The sequence below is a fragment of the Mastigoproctus giganteus genome, chromosome 7 (assembly GCF_048544385.1).
Source record: "Mastigoproctus giganteus isolate SK-2022 chromosome 7, ASM4854438v1, whole genome shotgun sequence".
In the NCBI taxonomy this organism is placed as follows: domain Eukaryota; kingdom Metazoa; phylum Arthropoda; class Arachnida; order Uropygi; family Thelyphonidae; genus Mastigoproctus; species Mastigoproctus giganteus.
In genome coordinates, this window is record NC_143581.1 from 60,325,427 (window position 1) to 60,350,324 (window position 24,898).

A 24,898-nucleotide genomic window follows, 5' to 3' on the forward strand; every position below is an offset into this window, starting at 1 on the left:
AAAGGGTCCCACATTTTCTGTCAGATGAACAAGTATAGTATGAAGAAATTGCAACATGCAGTTACCTGCATATTACAGAAAAGATTTTAAAACATATTTAAGACATGGACCATTTATTATTACATTCAGTTGCATGGACATACAACTGAATGTAAACTGAACTCACAATCAGCTCACTGGAGGCATCCTGGCCTACAATTATGAGGGAATTATTGCTGCTGATTATGTACTACTCAGAAGGTCAATAACTGGAGACTACTATGCAACATTTTTTCATTGGAAACTGCCCAAAATTTGTCAAAAGCAGCTATTGCAGTCTGTAGCAAAAACATAGCAATTACCTCAGAGCATGAAGTATGTGTTGAAGTTCATGCTCTATGATTAAAATATTACAAAACATTGAGTATTATGTTTTATGTGCAGCAAAGCAAAAACAATTGTTTATCACTTCACTCCGCATACATTGTTTATAGCTTGTTTTTTGTTTTCACTGATTATCATATTAATGATAATCAGTGAAAACAAACTGCAAAGACTCATATCACAGTCCTGATATGAGTCTTTGCAATTATGATCTATTCTCCAAGCTCAAGGAGCCATTGCATGGATAAAGTTTTCTATCTTGAGTGCAGCCGTGACAACACATCACACAGTTAAATGGCATTAAAAATTTCTGGAATGTTGGGAAGTAATCATAATGCATGTAGAAAGTAAAAATAAAGGTTTTTAATGCAAATTATGCTATAAAATAAATTTATTTTAAATTAACCACTTTTGTGCATTACTTCTGAGATAACCCTCATATATGTAGCACATACTACATCAAAAAAAAAGTTATTTAAATTGATTTGTTCTTTGACAATAATTTTAATATTGAGCAATCAAGTTGAAATAAGAATAAATTAATATTTAAAAACATTTATGCACAAATTTTTTTTTTTATAAAACTTAAATTTGACAAAAAAAACTCTTCAAGCACATGCAAGGGCACCAGGCAGAACATTTGTGAATTTCTGGTACTTGAAGCAACTTAATGGGTTTGGAATATATGGATGTACTGTGCAATTCAGATAACCAGCTTTAATCTCATTGGCATGTTAAAAGAAAAGATTTTTTATGAGGTTTCTAGTTGGGACTAGATTCTTGTTCCCTACATACGAACATTCGCCTTGCAGCTGTCACTCCTTGTGATTTTAGTTCTAAACAGATCTCTTTAGACACTTCCAGAAGATCCCACTCAGAGATCATGCCTGTGAATGAGTTCAGTGTCTTGTGGGGTGCTACTGTGATTGGCATGCTCCAAATAAAATGTGGCTCAGAAGAGTTGTTTAGAGTGTTTATCACACTTTGTTTCCATGAGGATATTCCCAGAATACAGCCATTTTACGGATTTAGAGGAATCTGCCAGGTGACATTTTTCCTATAGGCTTCTCTCCAATAGAATGGATTATCAGGTATCGGACCCTGATATCCTTTCTGTTGTGGGCCTCTTTGCTAAAGTGGTGGTGTCTGTACTCGTATCATTAGCTTCTAGTAGGGATGTTGTTGGGGCCCCAGAAGAAAAGTTTTGATTATCAGGATTCATAATGGTTTTAGTTTAATTTTGGTTCAGGGCCCATGCTCTCCCCCCACCAAGTAATAAATGTGCTTGGAAGTAGGATACTAGGGCTATCCAGACAATATACCTGTACAGCCACCAGCCTGAATCCTGTCCCTTGGACCATGAGGGTAGGAGTACAGCACTGACATGGTTGGCCCTTGTAGGCAAACCCACTAGCTGATTGATTCATCCAGGACCACCCATCTTGTAAAAGCAGGGGCCAAAGTGGTGTGTGTTGAAGCTGGGTCCCTCAACCACCAGGATCCCCCTTTCCAAGTTTCCATGGGTTGCAACGCACTGCAATCACACTGGATTCCTATGATATTAGCTTGAAAAGTAGGCTGTGGGCATTGGATCCCAGTGACTTTAAACTGGAGGACCAGCAGCATCACTGGCAGGTCCCCTTAAGGGATGAATATTCCACATCAAGGGACTTTCATTTAGAGAAACAAGGCTAACTGAATTAGGAGAATAGTAAAATTTACAGCAATAAGACGAGGTAAATAACATGACTTTTAGCTGAAGCTGAAAACTAAAGAAGAGTATATTTAAACCCCTGAGTGCAAATCCATTCAAAATTAAAATGTTAAAAAATTTGTAAGTTTCATGTTTATAAAATCTCTCAAAGCAACAAGCTCATCTTCAGGACCACACATATGACCCTGATTTAATAAATTAAATAATAAATATCCCAACTATATTTATATAACAATATATTATATTTGTGGATAATTTTATAAAATAATACCTTAAACCCAGTTAATCAGACTGAAAGGATACTATTGTTTTTCAAAGACAATGTATTTAACTCTGGCAAGTCTTGTAAGCCATCACAACTATTAATACAGTTATTATCTAATATTAGTCTTTGAACACACAAAAGATGACACAATGGCAGTACTGAAATTAAAGAATTAGATGACAAGTCCACATCTTGCATAAGTACTAGGCGATCCATATGATACAGCACATTTAAATTTTTCTCAACAAGGTGAAAATGACGTTCATCTGCAAGCTGTTCAATGGCATTTTCGATAACAAATTTACATGCTGAAACAAATACATTCTCTCTAAAATATTTCATGTAATTCTGTTTAAAATAATAATCAGTATTAAGCTAAATTATTAAATCACATTCCAATGAATTTTATAGATTAATGATGTAAAAGAATATGCATAATTTGAAACCTGATATTCAGAAAACAAATGGAATTAATTTCAAAACCCAATTAGTAATACTTTTTAAAACATCTTTGAATAATATTTTACTATGCAAAAATTATTTTCCTTGTTCTTTATAATGTTATTCTATTGCCCACAACTTATATATGACTTATTTTAAGTTATGTGTTTCCCACCCAAGGGAAATGCCAGGTTCAAAGTTTTGTTAAATTATTAATGTTAACCAAAAATTTTCTAAAGCAGGCCTGGCCACCACATTATTTTTTGCGGCCCGCCAGATGATTTTTATACTAGCGACTACATCAGTGGGAACTCATTCACTAGGCACGATAAATAACAACAAATATAATACTAGACCAGCTGTACTTCCTGAATCCCCACCACTCCTTCCCTTCTTCAAACCAAAAACTTTGCAGATGGAAGTAATTGATTTGCAGTGCAACAATGAATTAAAACACCTTCACGCCACAACATCAAAAATCAATTTTTAAAACACGTATGTGACAGCGGAAAAGTATCCCAAATTTAAGAGTTTTTGCACAAAAAATTGTGAGCACCTTCGGATCCACATACGTTTGTGAAACTTTCTTTTCAAAAATGAAATTTATTAAAAATAAATCTTGAGCTTCAATAACAGATGAACATCTGGAAAACCAATTAAGATGTGAACTACCAATATTGAAGATTTTAAAAAAATTGAGTGATTGCAAAGAAAAGCAAATATCTCATTGATGTAGATATATAATAAAAATGAATGAATAAAAGAAATTTTTATGGCATTTGAATTTTTATTTTTAAAAAGATTGTTTTATTTTATGTGGCCTGCAGAATGATTTGAGTTGGCGAGGCCTGTTCTAAGGTAATCATATAATGTAAGTTCTGGGACCGAAAGTGGCTCGAGAGTTTGCGGATCTGTTCCACAGTGAACATTAATAGAGATAGAGGAACACAGATCCATCCCCTCTTCGAGGCTACTATCCTCAGAAGGGATGAACGGTTTCATATGATCCACTCCCGAGCCACTTCCAGTTCCATAACACAAGAGAAAGGAACACGTGGGAATGAAACACGTGATGAGTACCGTGAACCCGCTGGTATTTAAAGATGCACCACAGAACAAAGAAAAATACCGCTGAAGAAGGCAGGAGCCTTTGAAAGCTATGGTTTTATCACTTTTAATTTAGTATATTTTAATGTATTTTATGGTTTTATTGTTCTTAACCCAGTATATTTTATATATTTTAGTTGTAAAGTTAAATATAATTTATTGTAAATACAGTCAAATATAATTTATTATAAATACATAGTTATCAAGATTCCAGTTTTCGTTGTTTTATTTCTATATAAGGTTGGTGGAAAACATTTAAAACTACAATATGAATATACCCAACCTCAGAGGCCTGTTTGAAGAATTATAATGTAATATTTATTTTTTTTTCACTAATTATATATATTTTTTCTTTTATTTATAAAAAAAAGTTTAAAATTAGCTCACCTCTGCATTCATTATTCTGGCTATGCATTTGTGTGAAGACATATGAGCTTTATCACAGGCTATCTTTGTTATCTTATTAATTTCTTTGCTGAAAAAGAAGCTGCATGCTATCCATGGAAAGTGGATGAATACTTAGTAGACATTTACTGCTATTTAGACAAATATGCTAAATTGTTTAAACAAATTCAACTGATGCATGCCACTGAAGTAAAAAAGATTTTGAAGCATGTGACATAGAGTAAAATTAAATATGTAACTAGACTGATCAAACATCAACCTTTGACAGCCCTATGGACATTTTCCAGAGTGACCAAACTAAAAAAGTACAAGCAATCACTCGTACTTTTTAGTGAATTTCGCTCATTCATATCCAATTCATATTCCAAAATAAGTTTGAAAGAAGACAGTTAATGGCTTTCCAAGGAAAAGAACTGAATTGCAAATTTCCGATAAAAGGCATCCTTAACTAGGCAGTGGTGGTGCTCAGAATGTAGCAAAAATGGTGGAAGGTCACCTGACAGGTGCCAAACTTTCTTTTTAATTTTTTGAAAATGTTTTTGGTTTTTTGAATGCCTCTTGAAGCATTTCTGAAGAAGACGACTCCTTGTGCAACAAACCAACGAGTGCCAAGCCAATAATGAGTGATCAACGAGTGTGCATTTAGTCGATGATGAAGAATAAACATTCTTTAACATTTGTAAGTCATAAATAATTTCTTTATTATTATAACTTGCTTGATTTTATAGGCTACATTTTCATTTCTTTGGATAAATTAATCATTGTTTAAACAAACTAATTAGCTAATTTCATTGTTGATAATGTAACCCCTGTTTTTAACATGTTTATGGGTGCACTAGGAACAAATTAACTCGGAAAGTCGAGAACTACCTGTACACATAAAATAAATGTATATATTTTAAGTGATAAAATATCAAGGAGCTTTCAGAGCAATATACCCCTTTGTCAACTTAAACAAGATATATGATATTGTATGCAGAGGCATAGCTTTGTGCATGCAATAACAATAATTAAGTGGGGATCATGTAGTGAAAGGAAGGAGTGAAGACATTAACCATCAGACTCTGCAGAAATTTGCCAGGCAGATTTTGCCAGCTCAGCCGTTGCGGAGCATTATTGGTGTGAGTAGTATTTTAGTTATAATCTGCAACCCAACATTGAAATAAAAAAAAACCATTTTTGTTTATATTCTGGAATGACCACCAAGTCAGTGGAGTTTACAATAAATCAATCAATACAAATTTTAATCATAATTAGTAGTCGCAGGCTTGAACCCCGGTCCACTCAAAGAATGTGTGCTACTGCACTCGCACTCCTAACCACTCGGCTACGTCATTATACCCATGATTCTCACTATCTCTCATGGTTGGAGGCTCTCCACCTAGCTGTGGTGGGTCCCATCATACATCCTATTATGGAGGCCATTATTCTACATCATGATGAGAAATGGAGAGTTAACAATAGGGCCAACATGCACTGCAACATTTCTGCAGGTCTGACAATTAATGCCTTCTCTTTTTCCCTCCTTTCACCACACATCCACTTTGTTGTTAATGTATGTGCAAGGCTATGCCTCTATATAATATAAGGATCTGTTGTCGTATATCTTGTTTAAGTTGTCCAGTGTCTTGAAGGCTGCTTGATATATATTTTATTGCTTTTAGTCTCATTCATTACAAATAGTTTATTTTTGCCGTATATTTATTTTTAGTTTAATTATATATAGTATTTATTTTACTTTAATACTTCCATGTATTTTAATTTATTCATTTATTTCAATAAACCCAATTTAACTGGTTAATCAATCGAAGCAATATTTATTCTAATATAATTATCCCTGGCACTCAAGGCCTCTACTCTAATATCAGTTGACCCTGTTGTATTTAACATGAATTTAGATGCCACTGCAACGTCAGCAGAAATAGTAGTATTCTATGTCAAAAGACCATAACATGTTGGATTTACAAATTTAGAACAAAGCATCTGTGACAGACATAAAACTGCCAGGTGGATGTGTACGGTGCATACTCCAGAAAACATTGAAAGAATCAAGTGAATGTTACACTGCTCTGATTAAATAACACAGTCCTCAAAAGTCTGCCAGTCATCAATCAAGAGAACTGAACCTATCAGAACAAAGTTTGAATTTCTGCAATCTATTTCTAAAGAAGGTGAACACCAATCATTTAATCATGGGTGATAAGGCACAATTTCGACTGAATGGGTATTTAAATAAACAAAATTTTAGAAGGTGGGCATCACCTTCATGAAATTCACAGACAAAAAAAAAGCTACTCAACTTACAAAATGTCTGGTTTCAACAGGATTGCGCTATGGCACATACTGCAAGACACCTTAAATTTCAATTGACACCTTAAAGGTTGTTGTTGTTGTTATTTGGTTTTTAGGAGCATTAGCAACTAAGGCCATATTGCTCCGGGATATGCGGTGGTCATTCCATGACCTTTCGGCATCCTCCGTATTTGATGGCTCACGGGCTCGAACCCCAGTCTAATCAAGAAGCATGTGCTACGCACTGCTGCTCCTGCCCACCTGGCTACGGAGGCGCCTCGCCTTAAAGGAAATGTCTCCAAATCACATTATGTCATTGGCCACCACGATCAGACTTATCTGTGTTTGTGATTTATTTTTATGGGGTTTCTTAAAATCCAAAATCTATGGAAACCATCCACGGTCATTTGAGCAATTAAAACTTGTAATGAAATTGAAAGAATACTACCAGAAACATTACACAGAGCCAATGGATAATGTGAGAATACAAGTAATGGATTGTGTTCATAATGGTGGTGGTCATTTAAGGGACATCATTTTCAAATGCTGAGGAGCGTAACATAAATGCTTTGATGTAGAGGGCTAGTCAAAAGGTATCGACAACTTTGACAGTTTTGTGTCCCTGACATTCTTATATTTCTCTGAAAAAGTGCTATCAAATAAAAGCATATCAAAGTGTTTGTCGCAAGAGAGAGAGAGAGATGGCGCAGACATCTGCAATGTTTGTGCCATGTAGCACTGCATTCAAAATGGCAATGCCTGTGGAAAAATCATTTTGCATTCTGTTATCATGAAATAAAATTATATGTTTTGGTGCAGAAATGATCATTCCAAACTAAATTTCACAGAAATCCACCACTTTAAGACTATCATTAAATAGTATAGGCAGTTCCTGGAGCATAGATATATCTGCAAGGACAAAAGCGCAGGTTGTCCCAGCAGAGAAGATGGGGCTGTAGAATGTGTGCAGCAGGCGTATCTCAGGAGTCTCACAAATTTGCTAACAAGGTCAATAGAGAGCTTGAGATTCCATAGAAAAGTTTTTAGTGTATTCTCTGAAGGTGACTATGTATCCTTACAAAATTCATTTGTTACAAGCCCTAAAACCACCTGACTAAGTTTCTAGGTAAGAATTTTGTTGTAACATCCAAGAACTGTGTGATACTGTTTGAAAATTTCATGGACAGATTAGTGTTTACTGATGAAGCCATGTTATAACTCAGTGGTAAAGTGAATTGACACATCTGTATCTAGGGGACTGAGGATCCACATGAAACTATTGGAGCACGAATGGGACAGTTCAAATGTAAATGTTTTTGGTGCAATGTCTATAAAAAAAGATTTTTGAGCCATTCTTTTTCGCCAAAGACACTGAATGGCATTTCTTACCTTGACATGCTGATCAAGCGGTTGCTGCCACAGCTGATACAAGGAAACAATTTAAATTTGCAGTACGATGTGGCTCCAACACATTGCCATAGGGAGGCGAAAGTTCATGAATGACAATTATCCCCATTGCTGGATTGGCCGTGCTTCCTGTTACGATATCCTTTACTTCATTGGCCACTGAGATCACCAGACCTTTCTTAGATTTTTTTTCTATGGGGTTTTGTGAAAGATTTGGTGTTCATGCCCCTTCCCTGTTACTTTGCAAGAGTTGTAAGGATGTATTACTGCAGCTATCGCTCAAATCGACAAAAATATGCTGGAGAAAGTGTGGCATGAATTTGATTACTGCATTGACGTACACAAAGTCACATTGGGGCTCATTGAAGGGCTGTAAAATAACTGTTAAAAACTTTGATATTTATACTTTCATTGGATAGTTTTTTTGTTTGTTTGTTTGTTTGGTTTTTCAATACAGAAAAATATATAGATACTTTCAAATAAACTGTCAAAGTTATCGGAAACATTTTGATTAACCTGTATACTATTTCACAATAGTCATTTCTTTTTTAAAATGGGTAGCTGTTATAAAGATTTTTATAAAGAAAAGTTCATTTTGCAGGTTTTTTTTTTTTTTTTAAGTTTTACTGTTTCATCATCATTGGATAAAATGAGTCACATGCGTCATTACTATGGGTTTATGCGTATCATACTTAAAAAATAAATTTTGAATACTGTCAATTTCTTATAATGATCCCATGTCTCCAAAACATGTTTATAGAGAATCCAATTTACAGCACATTGCATATATAGGGAAAAACAACTCAACCACATAACTAATGGTCCACCATAGCTGAGCAGTCACATGCAAAGGTACAAAAAAAAAAAGAAAAGAAAAGAGTTTTCCTAACAAGTATCCCTTAAGTTACACAATTAAGGTTTTCCTGGAAATCTTCGCATAGATGAAAACCAACATCTCAGAAATCATTTTCCATAGAAAATAGCGTAACATGGCTAGGTTACATTCTGGATCAGACTATGGGACTATCCCCCAATGGATGTATTACCTTGGGGTATAATTATAGAAAACACTAACTGTTGTCAGTAGTAACAACTTATGAAAATATACAAACTGTTCATCAATTCATGTATACTTTTATTATCTTTTAGCAGCTTTTGCCATACTAATGTGATTTCACCCTGAAAAGAATATCCATGTTGTTGCTTACAAAATTTATAGCAAAATAAATTTTTTTTCTTCTTCCTGTCCAGTATTAGGCCTAGTGGCCTGTTACAGTTTCTCTCCATCTTTGCAGAGGTCTGTCTCTGTCTCTCCTTCCCTGGGGTTTGTAGTTTAGTATATCTTTCGGATAACGTCCGTTCTCTCTACATACTGTATCTATCTGATTCTGTATGAGTCAATATAATTCAGTACTGAGGTTGTCTGCAGGTTTGACAGGATATCTTGATTTCTTTTCCTGTCGTTTTCTTTTTTCATTTTTTTTTTTTTTTTTTTTTTTTGCTAGTTGTTGGCCCATCGGCTTCTCCAGGTGGCCATATTGCACATCCCAAGGTTTTTGCATTTTCTATTCTGATCCAAGCCCGAGGCGGGATTCGAACCTGCGACCTTTGGGTTGCCAGGCAGGCACTTTACCCACCCGGCTAGCAAGTCTGCGGTTCTGCACCAGTCAACTGTTGTTTGTTATTTGGTTTTTAGGAGCATTAGCAACTAAGGCCATATTGCTCTGGGATATGCGGTGGTCATTCCCTGACCTTTCCGCATCCTCCGTATTTGGTGGTGATGGGCTCGAACCCCGGTCTAATCAAGAAGCGTGTGCTATGCACTGCTGCTCCTTCCCACCTGGCTACAGAGGCGCCGCACCAGTCAACTTCCTCCTCCTGTCCCCTTTGCTCGTTATCCATGCATCAGAGTCATAGGTTAGGATAGGTCTGGCGAGGATGTTACATATCCGTGTCCTTGTTTTCTTATGCACCAGATTAGATTTAAAAATATGGTTTATAGTTTTAGTAATTCCTATGTAATTATTTATTTTTTGCTCAATATCTTTTTCATATAATAGGTGGTATCCTAGGTATTTGAAAGTGTTAACTTGTTCAATAATATTATTGTCAATGCAGGTCTTGCTTCTGATTGGATCATTTCCTTTAATTGCTATCACTTTTGTCTTTGAAGATGAGATTTCCATATTAAATGATTTTGCTGTTTTGTTTAACGAGAAGATGGCTTTCTGCAACGAGTTCTCATTGTCTATTAGGACCTGGTCATCAGCAAAAAGCAGTGTGTGCATTCTTTCTTTCTTTGCAGCTAATTTTGATACCTGTCTCAAGAGATTTTCCTCCATTCTCTTATAATATGATTTATATATATGTTGAATAGAAGCAGGGACAGTCCACATCCCTGTCGCACCCCTGTATTTATTGTCTCCAGTTCAGTTGTTTGTGATTCAATCTTAATTTTTATTCTATTATTTTTATAGATATTGAGGATGGCCTCGATCAACTGGTTTGGTATATTGTCTTCTTTTAAGATTTCAAATAATTTTGTTTGGTTCACCTTATCAAAGGCTTTTTTGTAATCTATGAATAAGAGATGGGTTTCCAAATTAAACTCTCTTCTTTTTTTCTATCAGGAGCTTAAGTGTGAAGTAAGTGTCAGTACATGATCTTCCCTGTAAAAAATATGAAAGCTGGTTCCCCTCTCAGAGGAAAATGTTTAGTTTTGAAAGTGTACTATGTGCAATTAACATTTCATTCATGTATTATATCTGTAATGGAGGCAAGACTGGAAGAGTAAAAACTGAACATCTATAGCAAATATTGTTGAATAACTACTGTTTATAAAAATGTAATGCACAGTTGTTTCCTTCTGTGAGGTATAGGGTTTATCTCTGCTAGTGTCTATTATGATATTCATGCTTTTGCTGCACCTCCCATAGAAGAGAGATGTAAAAAATTTCCACTCACTCATACCCTTTATTTCCCTTTAGCCAAACAGTGATTATCCAATATTGAAATACTGACACTGAATTTTACCAAACTCTCTTGCCTCAACCACACTGGCAGGTAATTTACTCCAATGATCTAAAACTCTGGTTCCCAAACTTTTTCGAGTCACTGCTCCCTTAGTTCCATAAATGCATCCCCAACGCCCCAGTCCTAAATTATAAAAATATTTGTCAGAGTGGCAGACTGCACAACCCAGTGAGGAAGATAATAAAAAAATATAATTCAAAACAGTAATGATTTCATCTATTTCAAATCCAATAAAAGTTTTATTTTATTTAATTCAACATACTGAAATTACTGGACTAGTGATTCTAGCTTTTCAAAATCTGACAATCATTTAACAAAAGTCTTAGAACTACATTTAGTAACAAGCTCATTTTTCTGTAAATTTTTATTGCGAGGGATGGGCTTGATGACATAATACCAGTTTCTCAACATCCTGGTTAAAGTCGTTTGGAAAGAGTCTCAAATCACCACGTTCAGTAATCTGGAGTCAATTTCTTTGCTTGGAGATAAGTTGGATGACCACACTAAAATTACGTTCTACTAAATACGAAGTTGGGAAGCATAAATAGCTTCTTAACCACTGTCCATAGTGCAGGATAGTGATCAGAAATTTTCTTCCGTAGCAAAAACTCTTAAACTTTAGTTTCAGCTCAATATCATTTTATAACTCAATTAGTTCTTCCTCTAATACCCCAACTTCCTCAATATCTAAAAAGGATTCATCACCCAATCTGGAATTTCTATCAAAAGAAGATCCTTAAATCGTTCAGGCATATCTTCATGCATTGTATCCAAATGGTCACAAAAGACTCAGTTCATCATCCTGTATCCCACCAATCTTTTCTAGCTCACACAGAGGGAAATTGAAATAGCTCACAATATATTGCGCTTGAATAAAGTTAACTTTGAAATAAAAGTGGATACTACAGCAAATCTGTAGCCTTAAGATTGATATCATTTTCTTGCAACTGTAAATTCATTTTATTGAACTTTACAAATAGTTTGGACAAATATGCAGTCATGCCTGCCATTCAATAATTGTGTTGAAAATGTATAATGTGTTTCCTTGATAGATGTTGCTTTAATTGGTTTCATAAGAAGCATGAGTGAGTTTGTACGTTCTATTTACTTAAGTATAAAATGGAAATATTCATTTCATTTTCTAAGATGGAAATACATTTACGGTTTACATGGTTCCTTATTTATATAATTACCACAGTAAAATATTTCTTTCTATTTCTGGTTATTTTATCGTCTTTTTTCATTAAATATGCTGATTCTTGGCATATAAATGAAAGTAAAAGAATCTTTTACACTTGAAATAAAAAATGCAGCAGAGATCATTGTTCCTAAGGACGACAGTTCCTGAAAACACTTTACTCAGATGAGGGTGCATGATTTTCACTTAAGCGATCAACACACTCTGGAAGGTCTGGCCTCAGATGCCCCTCCATGATGCCCGCTTGCTTCTTTCCACCACCACCGCCCACTTTGGAAACCACTAATCCAAAACATGCTACCAGAACATAAACATCAAGAGATTCAGGCTTCTGTTAGCTTCTTAAGAGTTTATATTTATAGCACCTGTTTTTTTTTTTTTTTGTTTCTGACAGCAAGAATATACCTCCCTCGTTACATTTACTAATCCCCTTAATACATCTCAATTTGGTCCCTCCAAGGTGTATAACTACCAAGCTTTGCAGACTGCACCCTCTAAGCCAGTCTTGATATGGACAGTTATTAACACCCCCCCCCCCCCAACATCTTCTCAAACTCACAGTATTAGGTTCCAATAACCTTTTGTGTTTTTGACCATAACATCAATTTTTGGTACATTTTCTTAGAAGAAAATGTACCAAAAATGTACTTCTGTGGCCATAATGCACCTCCCAAAGTTTTTGCATTTTACTGTGATCCAAGCCCAAGGCAGGATTCGAACCCACAACCTTTGGGTTGCCAGACAGGCACTTTACCCATCTGGCTAGCCCAGTCAGCCTCCTGAGAAGTACCATCAACTGATACTTCATGATTCAGGTGTGGATGATCCAGACAGAATTCTGGTTTGAGGTGATAAAGAACTCTTGGTTGAATTGAACAAAGATACAATCTATGAAGATGGCACCTTTGATAAAGTTCCAAACACGCTTTACCAACTGTAAACGTGGCATGCCAGGGTGAGTAACTCATATCCACCATGTATTTACATTTTCTTAGAAGAAAATGTACCAAGATTTTCACACAACTGAATTAGGCGATCTTGGATGTGTTAAGTTTTTATGACAAAAACTTGGGTTTTAATACCACTACCAGACATACAATATGACAATCTGAGATAAATATATTAATATAAGCTATATAGTGTTGTCTGTTAGCATGCAAATGAAATAAGTTCCTATTACCATTTGGTTATTCCTAGAGTATGAACTAAAAATAAAATAAAATAATACATTGTTTAGGGTTCCCTGACAAAAGCCCACATGAAAATTCCACACAGAAAAAACCCCACTGTCATAAATGCTCACAAGAAAAATACCCACACGGATAAATGCTCACATTATTTTTAGTTTACAAAAAACAAATTATTTCATATTTCAAAACGCAACAAAATGTTGAATTTATATATTTTATTTATACTTCTATACAATGTATTTTAATATAAAGTAGAATATTTGGATGTGAATGTTTGTAAGGGAAATTACAGGAAATAAAATGCTCTGGTTTTATTGCAACTAAAGCCTTTAATTTTATTTATAAAAATAAATTATTTTTTCTCTGTCTTACAAAGTGAACAGTCAACACTTTTTGGTTTTTTATCAACAACTAATTCAGACATATTTCAGTGATTTATTTATTTGTCAAGGATTTGAATAGAATTTTGATTACTGTAAGTTAGCGAATCTCTGCAAGTATTTCAATTTGTCTTCTACCTGCTCATATTCATGTACAAAAGTGGCAACCAAGTCATGCAGTGCAACATATCTTCTCTTTTTCACCTCTAGACGACCTGCCTGTACATTAGCCAGTGTCAATCAGGTACGTGTTTAGTCCATCAAACAAAAACCACATGCTGGGATGACTGCAGTGGAATAGGGAATTAAGTGCACTGTGAAATCCCTCACAGCAGTTTGTAGTTTTAGGCGACTGTTCAAGAGCTGCATCATGATGATTCCATATTCTTATTGGAAACTGGGAATCCCTACCTGCTGCACCCTCAGTTGTCGTTCAGTTATGAAGACAAAAGATGGCAACATAGTACAACAACCAACCGAACATTGTCATGATTCCTGTCCTCAAAAAACAGAACAGCCAACGTTGCCAGAATCAAAATGAGGCAATACATGAGAGTAGTTAGTTCTACTTCTTGCAGTGTGATGGGGAATGTATTGTCAGAGTTGAGTAACGATGTACTAGCCCATATGGCCAAACAATCATCCTTTGCGAGAAATCTTCTCAATCACAGAAAAGACAGTCGTTTGCCTAATCCAACAACAATAAACTTTGACATTCCTGAGTTTCTTGGTTTTTTTTGTTAGTTGTTGACACATCGGCTTCTGTGGCCATAATGCACCTCCCAAAGTTTTTGCATTTTACTGTGATCCAAGCCCAAGGCAGGATTCGAACCCACAACCTTTGGGTTGCCAGACAGGCACTTTACCCATCTGGCTAGCCCAGTCAGCCTCCTGAGAAGTACCATCAACTGATACTTCATGATTCAGGTGTGGATGATCCAGACAGAATTCTGGTTTGAGGTGATAAAGAACTCTTGGTTGAATTGAACAAAGATACAATCTATGAAGATGGCACCTTTGATAAAGTTCCAAACACGCTTTACCAACTGTAAACGTGGCATGCCAGGGTGAGTAACTCATATCCACCATGTATTTACATTTTGTTACAGAAAAAGAACTTGGATACTTATAATAGAATGTTTGAAATCATGAAGCTGTTGGTTTCAAATCTGGTGCCGCAAAAGGTTTTAGTGGATTTTGAGAAGGCTTGCATGAAATGCAGTGAGGATTGCCTTTCCACATGCTGAGGTCAAAGGGTGCTATTTCCATCTGTGTCAGTCTCATCAGGAAACTCAGCAATGTTAGCTTGAAGACTGAATTTAAAACTGATATAAATATAAAACTCAAGCTGAAGTCTCTTGCTGCATTAACCCTTATCCCAGTCCATGATGTGAGGAGTGTCTTTGACAAGTTTGCCGCCATATTTCCAGACAAAGATAGCTATAATGAGGTGCTCACATACTTCTTTTCCACATATATTGAGGGTGCAACAGGTAGAGATCACCAGTTTCCAATAAGAATATGGAATCATCATGATGCAGCTCTTGAACGGTCGCCTAAAACTACAAAGTGCTATGAGGGATTTCACAATGCACTTAATTCCCTATTCCACTGCAGTCATCCCAGTGGATTTTGTTTGATGGACTGAAGAGGAACCTGGCTTGCCACAGATTGACATTGGCTAATGCACAGGCAGGCATCTGTGCATTAGCCAGTGATGCACTGATGATGATGTGATGCACTGCATGACTTGGTTGCCACTTTTGTACATGAATATGAGCAGGTAGAAGACAAACTGAAATACTTGCAGAGATTCGCTAACTTACATTAATGAAAATTCTATTCAAATCCTTAACAAATAAATAAATCACTGAAATGTGTGAATTAGTTGTTTGTTGATAAAAGACCAAAAAGTGTTAACTGTTCACTTTGTAAGACAGAGAAAAAATTATTTATTTTTATAAATAAAATAAAAGGCTTTAGTTCCAATAAAACCAGAGCATTTTATTTCCTGTACTTTCCCTTACAAACATTTACATCCACATATTCTACTTTATATTAAAATACATCATATAGAAGTAGAAACAAAATATATAAATTCCACACATTGTTGCATTTTGAAATGAGATAATTTGTTTTTTGTAAACTAAAAATAATGTGAGCAATTTTCCATGGCGTCTGTTTGGTGTGTTATAGACCTAAAGGGGTTTTTTCTGTGCGGAGTTTTCCTGCGAGCTTTTTTTTCATGCGCAAATTTATCTAGTCACCATAGCCATTAACTTACTGAGATCTCTATAGTAATTTTTCCTCAAAGGATCCAGACTTATAAGCTGATTCATGTATTTTATGGTAGCATCCTCATAAGATTGGCATCCCAATGCTCTCATTAATAATACACACGTAAATAATGGCCCTGAAAATAGAAATCAGTTTTTTGTGTATAATATTAACATAGACTGCAGAAATTAAGAGACTAAGTGCAGTCAAATGAATAATATATCTGTAGCTACCAGTGGCACACCCAAAAATTTTGTTTTCCACACTGGTAGCTTTTACAAGCTTCATCATATCACTGTACAATTACAGTAGTGGACAAAAAAAACTGCATCACTTGTGAATTTTGCAAATAATGTGTTTTGCGCTGCATTGTGAGTTGCAGAAATGTTCAAAATGCACTTGTTAAATGGGATATATATACCTCTATGAATGAAATCCAATAAAAAGACTCCACCTGATATACCTAATTGCCATAAATATCTTCCCCAGATGGTAAAATGTGTAATTAATGGAAATATGAGAAATCATGACAACCAAACATACATTTTATTGCATTTATGTGTACAAACTGAAATGACAAGTTAACATGATAGTATTATGTACTGTAAATCAGCAAAATAAGTCCTCAATATTTTGTCGAGCTGCAATTACAGCCTTGCAGCGATCATGCATAGAGTTGATCAACTTCTTTATGTACAGTTCTCCAATTTCGTGATACCACACCCTTACAATGCTCTCCTGCAGCAGAAGCTTACTTGTTAGCTGCTTCTGAGCAATTTTAGATGATGTTATGTACCACCAATTTTCAATAGGATTCAAATCTGGCTTGTTGCAGGCCAGTACAACACTGTAATGCCAGCATTTCTGAGGATGATTGCATATTAAGGGAGAAAAATGAGGGAAAACATTGGTGTATATTTAAAGCCTTGTGAGACAAGAAGACAAACTCATCAATCTAAACAGCATAAAATTTACCAATTTTGCTGTGTGGGAAGGTGCTGAGTCATGTTGAAAAATGCAGTTTTGGATGTCTGTATGGTGATCCCTAATAACAGGTTTCAGTTCACTCCTCCAAGATAGCAGTGTAGGTTTCTGCATTCACCATTCCATTAATAAACTTAATTTGCCCCACCCCTTTGCTTGTTATGCAACCCCAGACCACCTGACCAGCAGGGAACTTTACAGTTGGTGTTATGCAGTCAGGATGGAATGCCTCTGATTTTCGTCTTTTGATGTATCGCTTCCCATCCGAGCCATGCAGGTTGAATTTCAATTTGTCAGAAAAGATGACGGTGTCCCATTGCTCTTTTGTCTATGAAACATGCGTTTTAACCCAAGCAAGTTGCTTCTTCCTCATTTATTGGGTAAACAAAGGCTTCTTCTTGAATGCAGACCACATTCCAAATGCCATCTTTGGATAATTCGTGCACTTGTTTCAACACCAGAGGCCACCTCAAAGTCCAGTTTTAGATCAGGAGCACTAGCACAGCCATTTCAAATATCGATCTTGGGAAGACGTAGTCACTCTCTTATGGCCTGGTCCAGGTCTTCTCTTCCCATCACCGGTTTCATACTTTAACTTCAGCACCCGGGATATTATCGACTGGTGGCAGCTTATTTTATCAGGGATAGCATGCGTAGAAAGCCCTTCCTAGGACAGAGCAACAGATACACTTTTTTTTCTTGGTGTCAACTGAACATATGGGGGCCATGCTTACACCTCCGCAAAACAGGATACTAATGAGCATGTACACCTTCCAAAGCCGTATTTATAGAAGTGGCTGATGCAATACCTTTGCTTTGCGACAAACAAAACAAGTGTAATCAAATAACATCTTATACGTTTCACTACAAATGTTACTTTTTTTAAGGTGATGCAGTTTTTTTGTCCGCCACTGTATATGATATAAAACAAAATGTCTTGGGGATTGGGAATAAAGCCCCACCACCCTCTGGGTACACCATTAAATCAAAATAATTGAAAATATTCTTAAGTGAATAATTAATAATTGCTATAATAAGTGAATTACAGCAATATCCCATACCTTTTTTGACTATCTGTGGTTGATTTATTTCTGCCTACTCATATGTATCTAGAAATCTATCACCTACAGGATATATCTGATATAAAAAGCTTTATCGTGTAGAAGACAGACAATGGAATAACATGTGGGAAAGTTGTTAAGTTAGTTAAAAATAATAAATTGAGGTTGTTGTAGTACACATAGTAGCAGTAAGATCACCCAAATGGAAGACAGCCCCATATATAGAAATACTGACACCACAGCTGAGGTAAACTTATTGAACAGGTGGTAAGACATAACACCCTCTTCTTTCTTAACAGCTCTAAACATACATATTTTCACTTTTCAACCCACATGACCAAAGCAATACACTATGCAATTTGAATATCCAATCAATATGGTCTTGGAACAGCTGAAGGTTCCCCAGCCTTCCCCTTAACTCTATCTGTCAATACATGATGGCAGAAACAAGTTAGTAAACTGGCATTGATGAACATATTGATTGAAACAAATATTATTACACAGCATTTGCAAATATGCTAGCATTAATTAACTGGTTTATGAATTCAGAAATTCTCAAATAATCAAAATAAACACCGTGAAAAAAAAGATGAAATGTTTTAAAAATGCATTATCAAAGGCTTTATTCAACCTCTTTCCATATTGGTATCCAGAAAAAAAACTGTTACATGAGTTGTACAGAACAAATGTGTTAATCGAGGCACTGCTGTATAAATGGAGGCATACTCTGAACTCTTGGTAAGCCAACATAATGAAAATACAGAATATTTTTAAAATAAACAAAAAATAAGAAAATAATAATTAACACATCACTCCTTTGTACTTACATTTGTTCTCAGATTCCAATTCATACAATTGTTGACAGGATTCTAATTCCTGTTCTAGCACAGATGAAGTTGCTGCACTTAGTCCAGCTCTGAAAGTGTGGATAATTCAAATGAGTTAAACTGCAGATAATAAAACAAAAAATTATTAATGCATCCAGGAATTTACATTTTCTGTTATGAAAGACTTGCATTGTTTTTAATATATACTACATTTTCAAAGTTTTTACAACAGTACTTTTGAAGGAAATAATACTTAATCATCTGCACAATCAGAGGGCATGGTGGCTCGTGATTCAGTATTCCAGTTCATACCAAAGAGTGGCTCGTTGGTCTAGGGGTATGATTCTCGCTTTGGGTGCGAGAGGTGCTGGGTTTAAGTCCCCGACGAGCCCATTTGCTATTATTGCCAACCGGGCTAGCCGGGTGGGTAAAGTACCTGCCTAGCAACCCAAAGGTCGCGGGTTCGAATCCCACCTCGGGCTTGGATCAAAGTACTGAAAAAACCTTGGGAGGTGCATTATGGCCACAGATGCCGATGTGCCAACAACTACCAAAAAAATAAAAAAATACCAAAGAAATTCCATGAGATTGAAGTCAGCAGTGTATACTGGCTATACCAATTCTGCAACTTTATTCTCCTCAAACCAAATACCTACAAATATAACTGCATGGCACAGAGTATGGCAAGTATACAATGTGGTTCTCTGGCTGTTTCAATAGTTCAGATGATGTGCCCCATTTAACACTGCATTGCTTCACATCTATATAATAAGAAAATATGTACCCCCACACTTATTAGATTGTACAAAGAACTTGTGATACATTTGTATTTTGGGCTAGTTGTTATGGTACAATGAATGGTAAGCGTTGTGTTGTTTGGTTTTTAGGAGCATTAGCAACTAAGGCCATATTGCTCCGGGATATGCGGTGGTCATTCCCTGACCTTTCCGCATCCTCCATATTTGGTGGTGACGGGCTCGAACCCCGATCTAATCAAGAAGCGTGTGCTATGCACTGCTGCTCCTTCCCACCTGGCTACGGAGTCGCCGAATGGTAAGCAGATATTGTTTGAGATTGTGGTGGATTATGGGAACAATGATGTGTTTCAACACCATACACAATACTGAATGATCATAAATCTGAGAAAACAGCTTCCTTGCCATTTGAGAGGGTTGTTTCATAGAGAAAATTGGACTGGATGGATTGGACCCATAAGTGTTAAGAAACTGGACAAAAAATTATCCATCTTTTGTAATTTATGGATGATGGCAGTAATGCGTATACCATACATACCTGCATCATCGGTGTTGATAACTGGGTCCTCACAAAAAAATATGCAACACCTTCAATTTCAGTATTAAACGTATAATGCTGTATTTCAAAAGAAGTTTTTTTTTATATATATATTTTTTGTTCCATAAAAACATGCCTAACGTGACAGCCTCACCAGTTGCTCTCTCTACTTTCAAAAAAGCAAAGTTCTCCACTGTTATAGGCAACATTATCATTTACAGCTTGTTTGCAATATGTTATTCTAATAATGAGTGAAGAACATTACATCGGTAGAAAGTGCTCTCCCTTTGTTCTTATATGGAACATCATACGTTCTTCACTCAATGTAAGAATGAAGTGAAGGTACTATTTTTCTATCAAAAATTAACAATGTAATTGTAATTTTCATTTTCACTATACAATTAAACCCTAATTTTTTGTCTGAAGGTGAGAGATTACACAAATGATCCAAAAACCTTGCCTGCAACAATTTGTTTAGCAAGTTATTGTAATAGATGTTGGGATATTGTATGCCTGACAACTGAACAAGAATAAACTAAACCTTTTTTCATAGGAAAAATAGAGCCCTCCATTTTTATATTTGTTGTTTATCTTGTTCTTCAAGGATCGATACAACCATAACCAAGTGGTCAGAGTTGAAGCACAAAGCAACTCATGCTTTGCATTTCAATTCACTAAATTCATGTTTTCAAGTATCAGAAAATTTAGATGGATCATTTTAAGAGGATGATGGAACTACCTTCATGAAAATTTATGCAGCCATGCACTGTCAAATTGCTTTACAGAAATATTTTGGTCATCATTACCATACCTGTTGAACCTTAATCCTTGTGCAATTACTTTCTCTATGGATTGTCATAAGACAGTCCACATACCATTCTACAGTTAATGGTCATGCAAAAATGTATAACTTAGTCATGTGGGGGCTCTGTCAGAATCCCAAATATTTAAGCACTTATAGCGGTCAATTGTTGAATATTTCTTACTTTTTTTGGCCAACAATTCCACATGGATTCTAAAAATAAAACCTCATAATCATAGTTTAATGATTGGTTTGCAAATCAAAGTGATCCTTAGAGACAAGTTTTATGATGATTTTGTGGCTCTATATGAGAGGAAGCTGTTTGGAGGTTTTTTTTAAATTTAATTGTGTTCATGGGCTAATTTGCATGTATAGGCTAAAAACCCAGGAAAAACTCATGGTGGGATTCCTACTCCTTCCAGTAGGTGGCAGATGGTCAGAAATTACTATAATCATTGTGAAATTTAAATACTATCTCAATAACTGTAGTACATTTTAAAATGAAGTTTTAAAAACCTCTTAAGACACAATTTGGAAAGGACATTACATTGTGGTTCTTAAAAAATATATTTTTTGAAGAGAAATAACTACAGTTTTGTTTGTTTGTTTGGGAATTTATTGGGCACATTGGTATCTGTGGCTATAGTACAACTACAGTATAATCTTGTTAATGCAAACTCTGTTTATACAAAATACTCGTTTATACGAAACAAATATTATTCCCCTGTGAAAGAATAGGCTTTTCTATGTAAACTTATTTGTTTATTACAAAATTCAGTTAATATGTATTACAAAGTCTATTTTCACCTGTGAGAAATAATGTTATTTTGTATGTTTAATACAAAGTTCTGCACAGTTGACATATTATTGCCTGTGATAACTGGTTCCATGTTTCTTGACATATAGCATTGATTTGTTAAAATTTACTTTTATGTAAACAAAACTAGCTTATGGTAGCTACGACTAAATAACACTGAAAAACGTCATTAGAGTCAGCTGCAATTGTTAAGCTGGGTTAGAGTCTTTAGTTACACTTATGAACTATTTTGTGCCATTTTTATCAGAGCTGTTTTTTTGGAATTTGCCTTATAAAAATCAATTGAAAGTTTGCTATATTAAACCTCATCTAGCAGTGTTATGACAATAAAACAAATACAGAGAAATAAGCGTGAAAATAAAACTATACAAGAGGCTGACAGGATGGAATGAAGCAAAATGGACATTGCAAAGGAATATAACATACCTTTACCTACATCTTTATCTACAATACCAAAAAACTAAGAAAAACTTAAAGTGTGTGACACTGGAGCAGCAATAAAAAATCAAATTTTCCAATAATGTGTCCAGTTTTGAGAGAAAAGGCTCAGCAACAAGGAATTAGCAACTTCAGATGCAGCGGTGGCGGCCTTCAAAGATTTAAGGACAGAAATAATTTGGTTTTGCAAAATGTTTGTGATGAGTCTAGATCATCCAAGTTTCTTGCGACGACTGACTAACTGGTTAAAATAAATAAATGACATATACATAAGATAAAACAGAGATAAAATAAGATAAAGGAGTTAAAACACAATAAGTTAAAATATAATATAATAAAAGCGTTAAAATACATAGAAGCTTTCAAGGTGAAGTGCCTCTTCATCAGCTAGTTCGGTGAATGGTGTTCTTCAGTATATATTGATGGTTACAATAGCAAAAGTCAGCTGAGCATGATCATGTATCACGAGTCTGGTGTCGGTAGAACAGAATTACGTACATGTGATGACCACCAGCGCTCATCGCACTGCAATACAGTACATTCTATAATAGGGACTAAGTGCACTCCCCTCGTGCAATTCATAGTACTATTATTGGTAGCCATGTGCAGTGCTTCAAGCCATGAGCGCTGGCAGTAATCACGTAAATAGTTGACGAAATTCAATATTCAGCCGGGAATCAAGATTGTGCTGCTCAACCCAATAATGCTCAGTGACTGCAGAGCATTCAAAATTAGCGGTTTGCAGGGCCACCTCATGCCCAGTCTTTCAATCTTCTACCACACTCACCTACGCATAACACTCCCCCACCACACACACACAATCCGGACATGTAATGCGGTATATGGAACACTCCGTAGGAAAGGAGGAACAGGTGTTTTCACCTTAGAAATAATAGACTGTAATTTCTTCTCCGGAAGTTTCACATAGCCCGGATAATAGGGGATGTAGGCGGTAGAGATAAATTCACTGACGCGAGGAGGGTTAGATTGCATAACAAATTCATGAGCTTGAAGCTCACATCTATCTAGAACATGAGGTGGATAGCCGCAATTTGAAAGCTCTGCCCTAATTTTAGAAATCTCCAGTTGCCTGTCACCAGTCGAACTAAAGTGCATCCAAGCACGGAAAAATAAAGCGTGAGCAGTGCTATGCAAATGACCAGGGGCGTGCGCAGACCCATAATTGGTAAATTGGCCTGCACACACTGGCTTCCTAAAAACGTAAGTTAGATTGAAAGACTGGGTTTCTGAGCATGAGGTGGCTCTGTGAACCGCTAATTTTGAACATGCCGCAGTCGCCAAGCATTATTGGGTTGAGCAGCACAATCTTGATCCCCGACGGGATATTGAAAAAGTCGACTATTCACATGATTACCGCCAGCACTCATGGCTTGCAGCACTGCACTAAACAATAATAGTACTATGAAATCACACAAGAGGAGTGCACTTACACCCTATTATAGAATGTACTGTATTGCGGTGCGATGAGCACTAGCAGTCATCACGTGTATGTAATTCTGTTATACCGACACCAGACTCATGATACATGATCATGCCCAGCTGACTTTTGCTATTGTAACCATCAATATATACTGAAGTACACCATTCACCGACTAGCTGATGAAGAGGCACTTCACCTTGAAAGCTTCTATGTATTTTAACACTTTTATCTTATTGTGTTTTAATGCTTTTATCTTATGCATATATCATTTATTTATTTTAATAAATTTATTTTAACCAGTTAGTCGGTCGTCACAAGAAACGTGGATGATATGCAATCCGATGCACAAGGCCTGTTTTCTAAGAGTCTCTTAGAAATCTAAGATCAGTTGATAAAGAAAGGGCTAAAGACTGGTTGTGCTCTGTAAGATCCATTCTTGAAAAATATGGCGTAAAGGATAATTTAATCTTGATAAGATGGGTTTATTTTATAATTTGCTGACAAACAAAATATTTGCTGTTTGAGGAGTCTTGTAATGGTGGAAAATTAAGCAAACAGAATTACTATTCTGTTATGCTGCAATGCAAATGGCAGTACAAAACTATGCCCGTGATTCGCAAATTTTCCAAGCCAAGATGTTTTAAAGAAGTTAACCAATTTCCGTGTGATTATGATGTCAATAGAAGTGCTAGCTTACAGTAAAAAGTTTTCATTCTTGTCTACCAAAAGAGGACAGAAGAATGGCCTCAGAAAAAAGGAACATTTTGATAATTCTGGATCATTGCACAGCATATTCTGCCAGGACTCTTAAGTTGATAAATATATGGCTATTGTTTTTGCCTCCTAGTATATATATCTTTATTGCATTCGGTGAATAGATGCCTGATGCAAAACCCATAACAGTTACAATGCTAGGGGTTTAACAAAAAATTAACCAATACAGGAAAAATTACTGGATTAAGTCAATATTAATAACTTCAAGAGATCACAGAGTTTGTCTGATAAGGTACTTTTCTGCAAAACAGGAGGGAACAATTTACAGCCAAAATAGAATGGAATATCTTAGGTGATATCTGCAATCATATTGCTCGGGACAGTATTTCATCAAGTGTAATAATCAACTCCTTCAGAAAGAGTGACTTTGGAGAGAATATTATTAATGT

General features: G+C 35.7%; 1 protein-coding gene across 1 annotated transcript in view; it reads right to left on the reverse strand.

Moving 5' to 3' along the window:
• Positions 1-2,363: 2,363 nt before the first annotated feature.
• Positions 2,364-24,898, reverse strand: part of RabGGTa (Rab geranylgeranyltransferase subunit alpha) — a 141,537-nt gene continuing 119,002 nt past the window's right edge. The window contains exons 10-12 of the mRNA XM_090378331.1: positions 18,945-19,033; positions 16,080-16,208; positions 2,364-2,650 (exon numbers count right to left, since the gene is read on the reverse strand). Of these exons, the coding sequence (XP_090234457.1) occupies positions 2,364-2,650; positions 16,080-16,208; positions 18,945-19,033 (505 nt within the window). The remainder of the gene's footprint in view (positions 2,651-16,079; positions 16,209-18,944; positions 19,034-24,898) is intronic.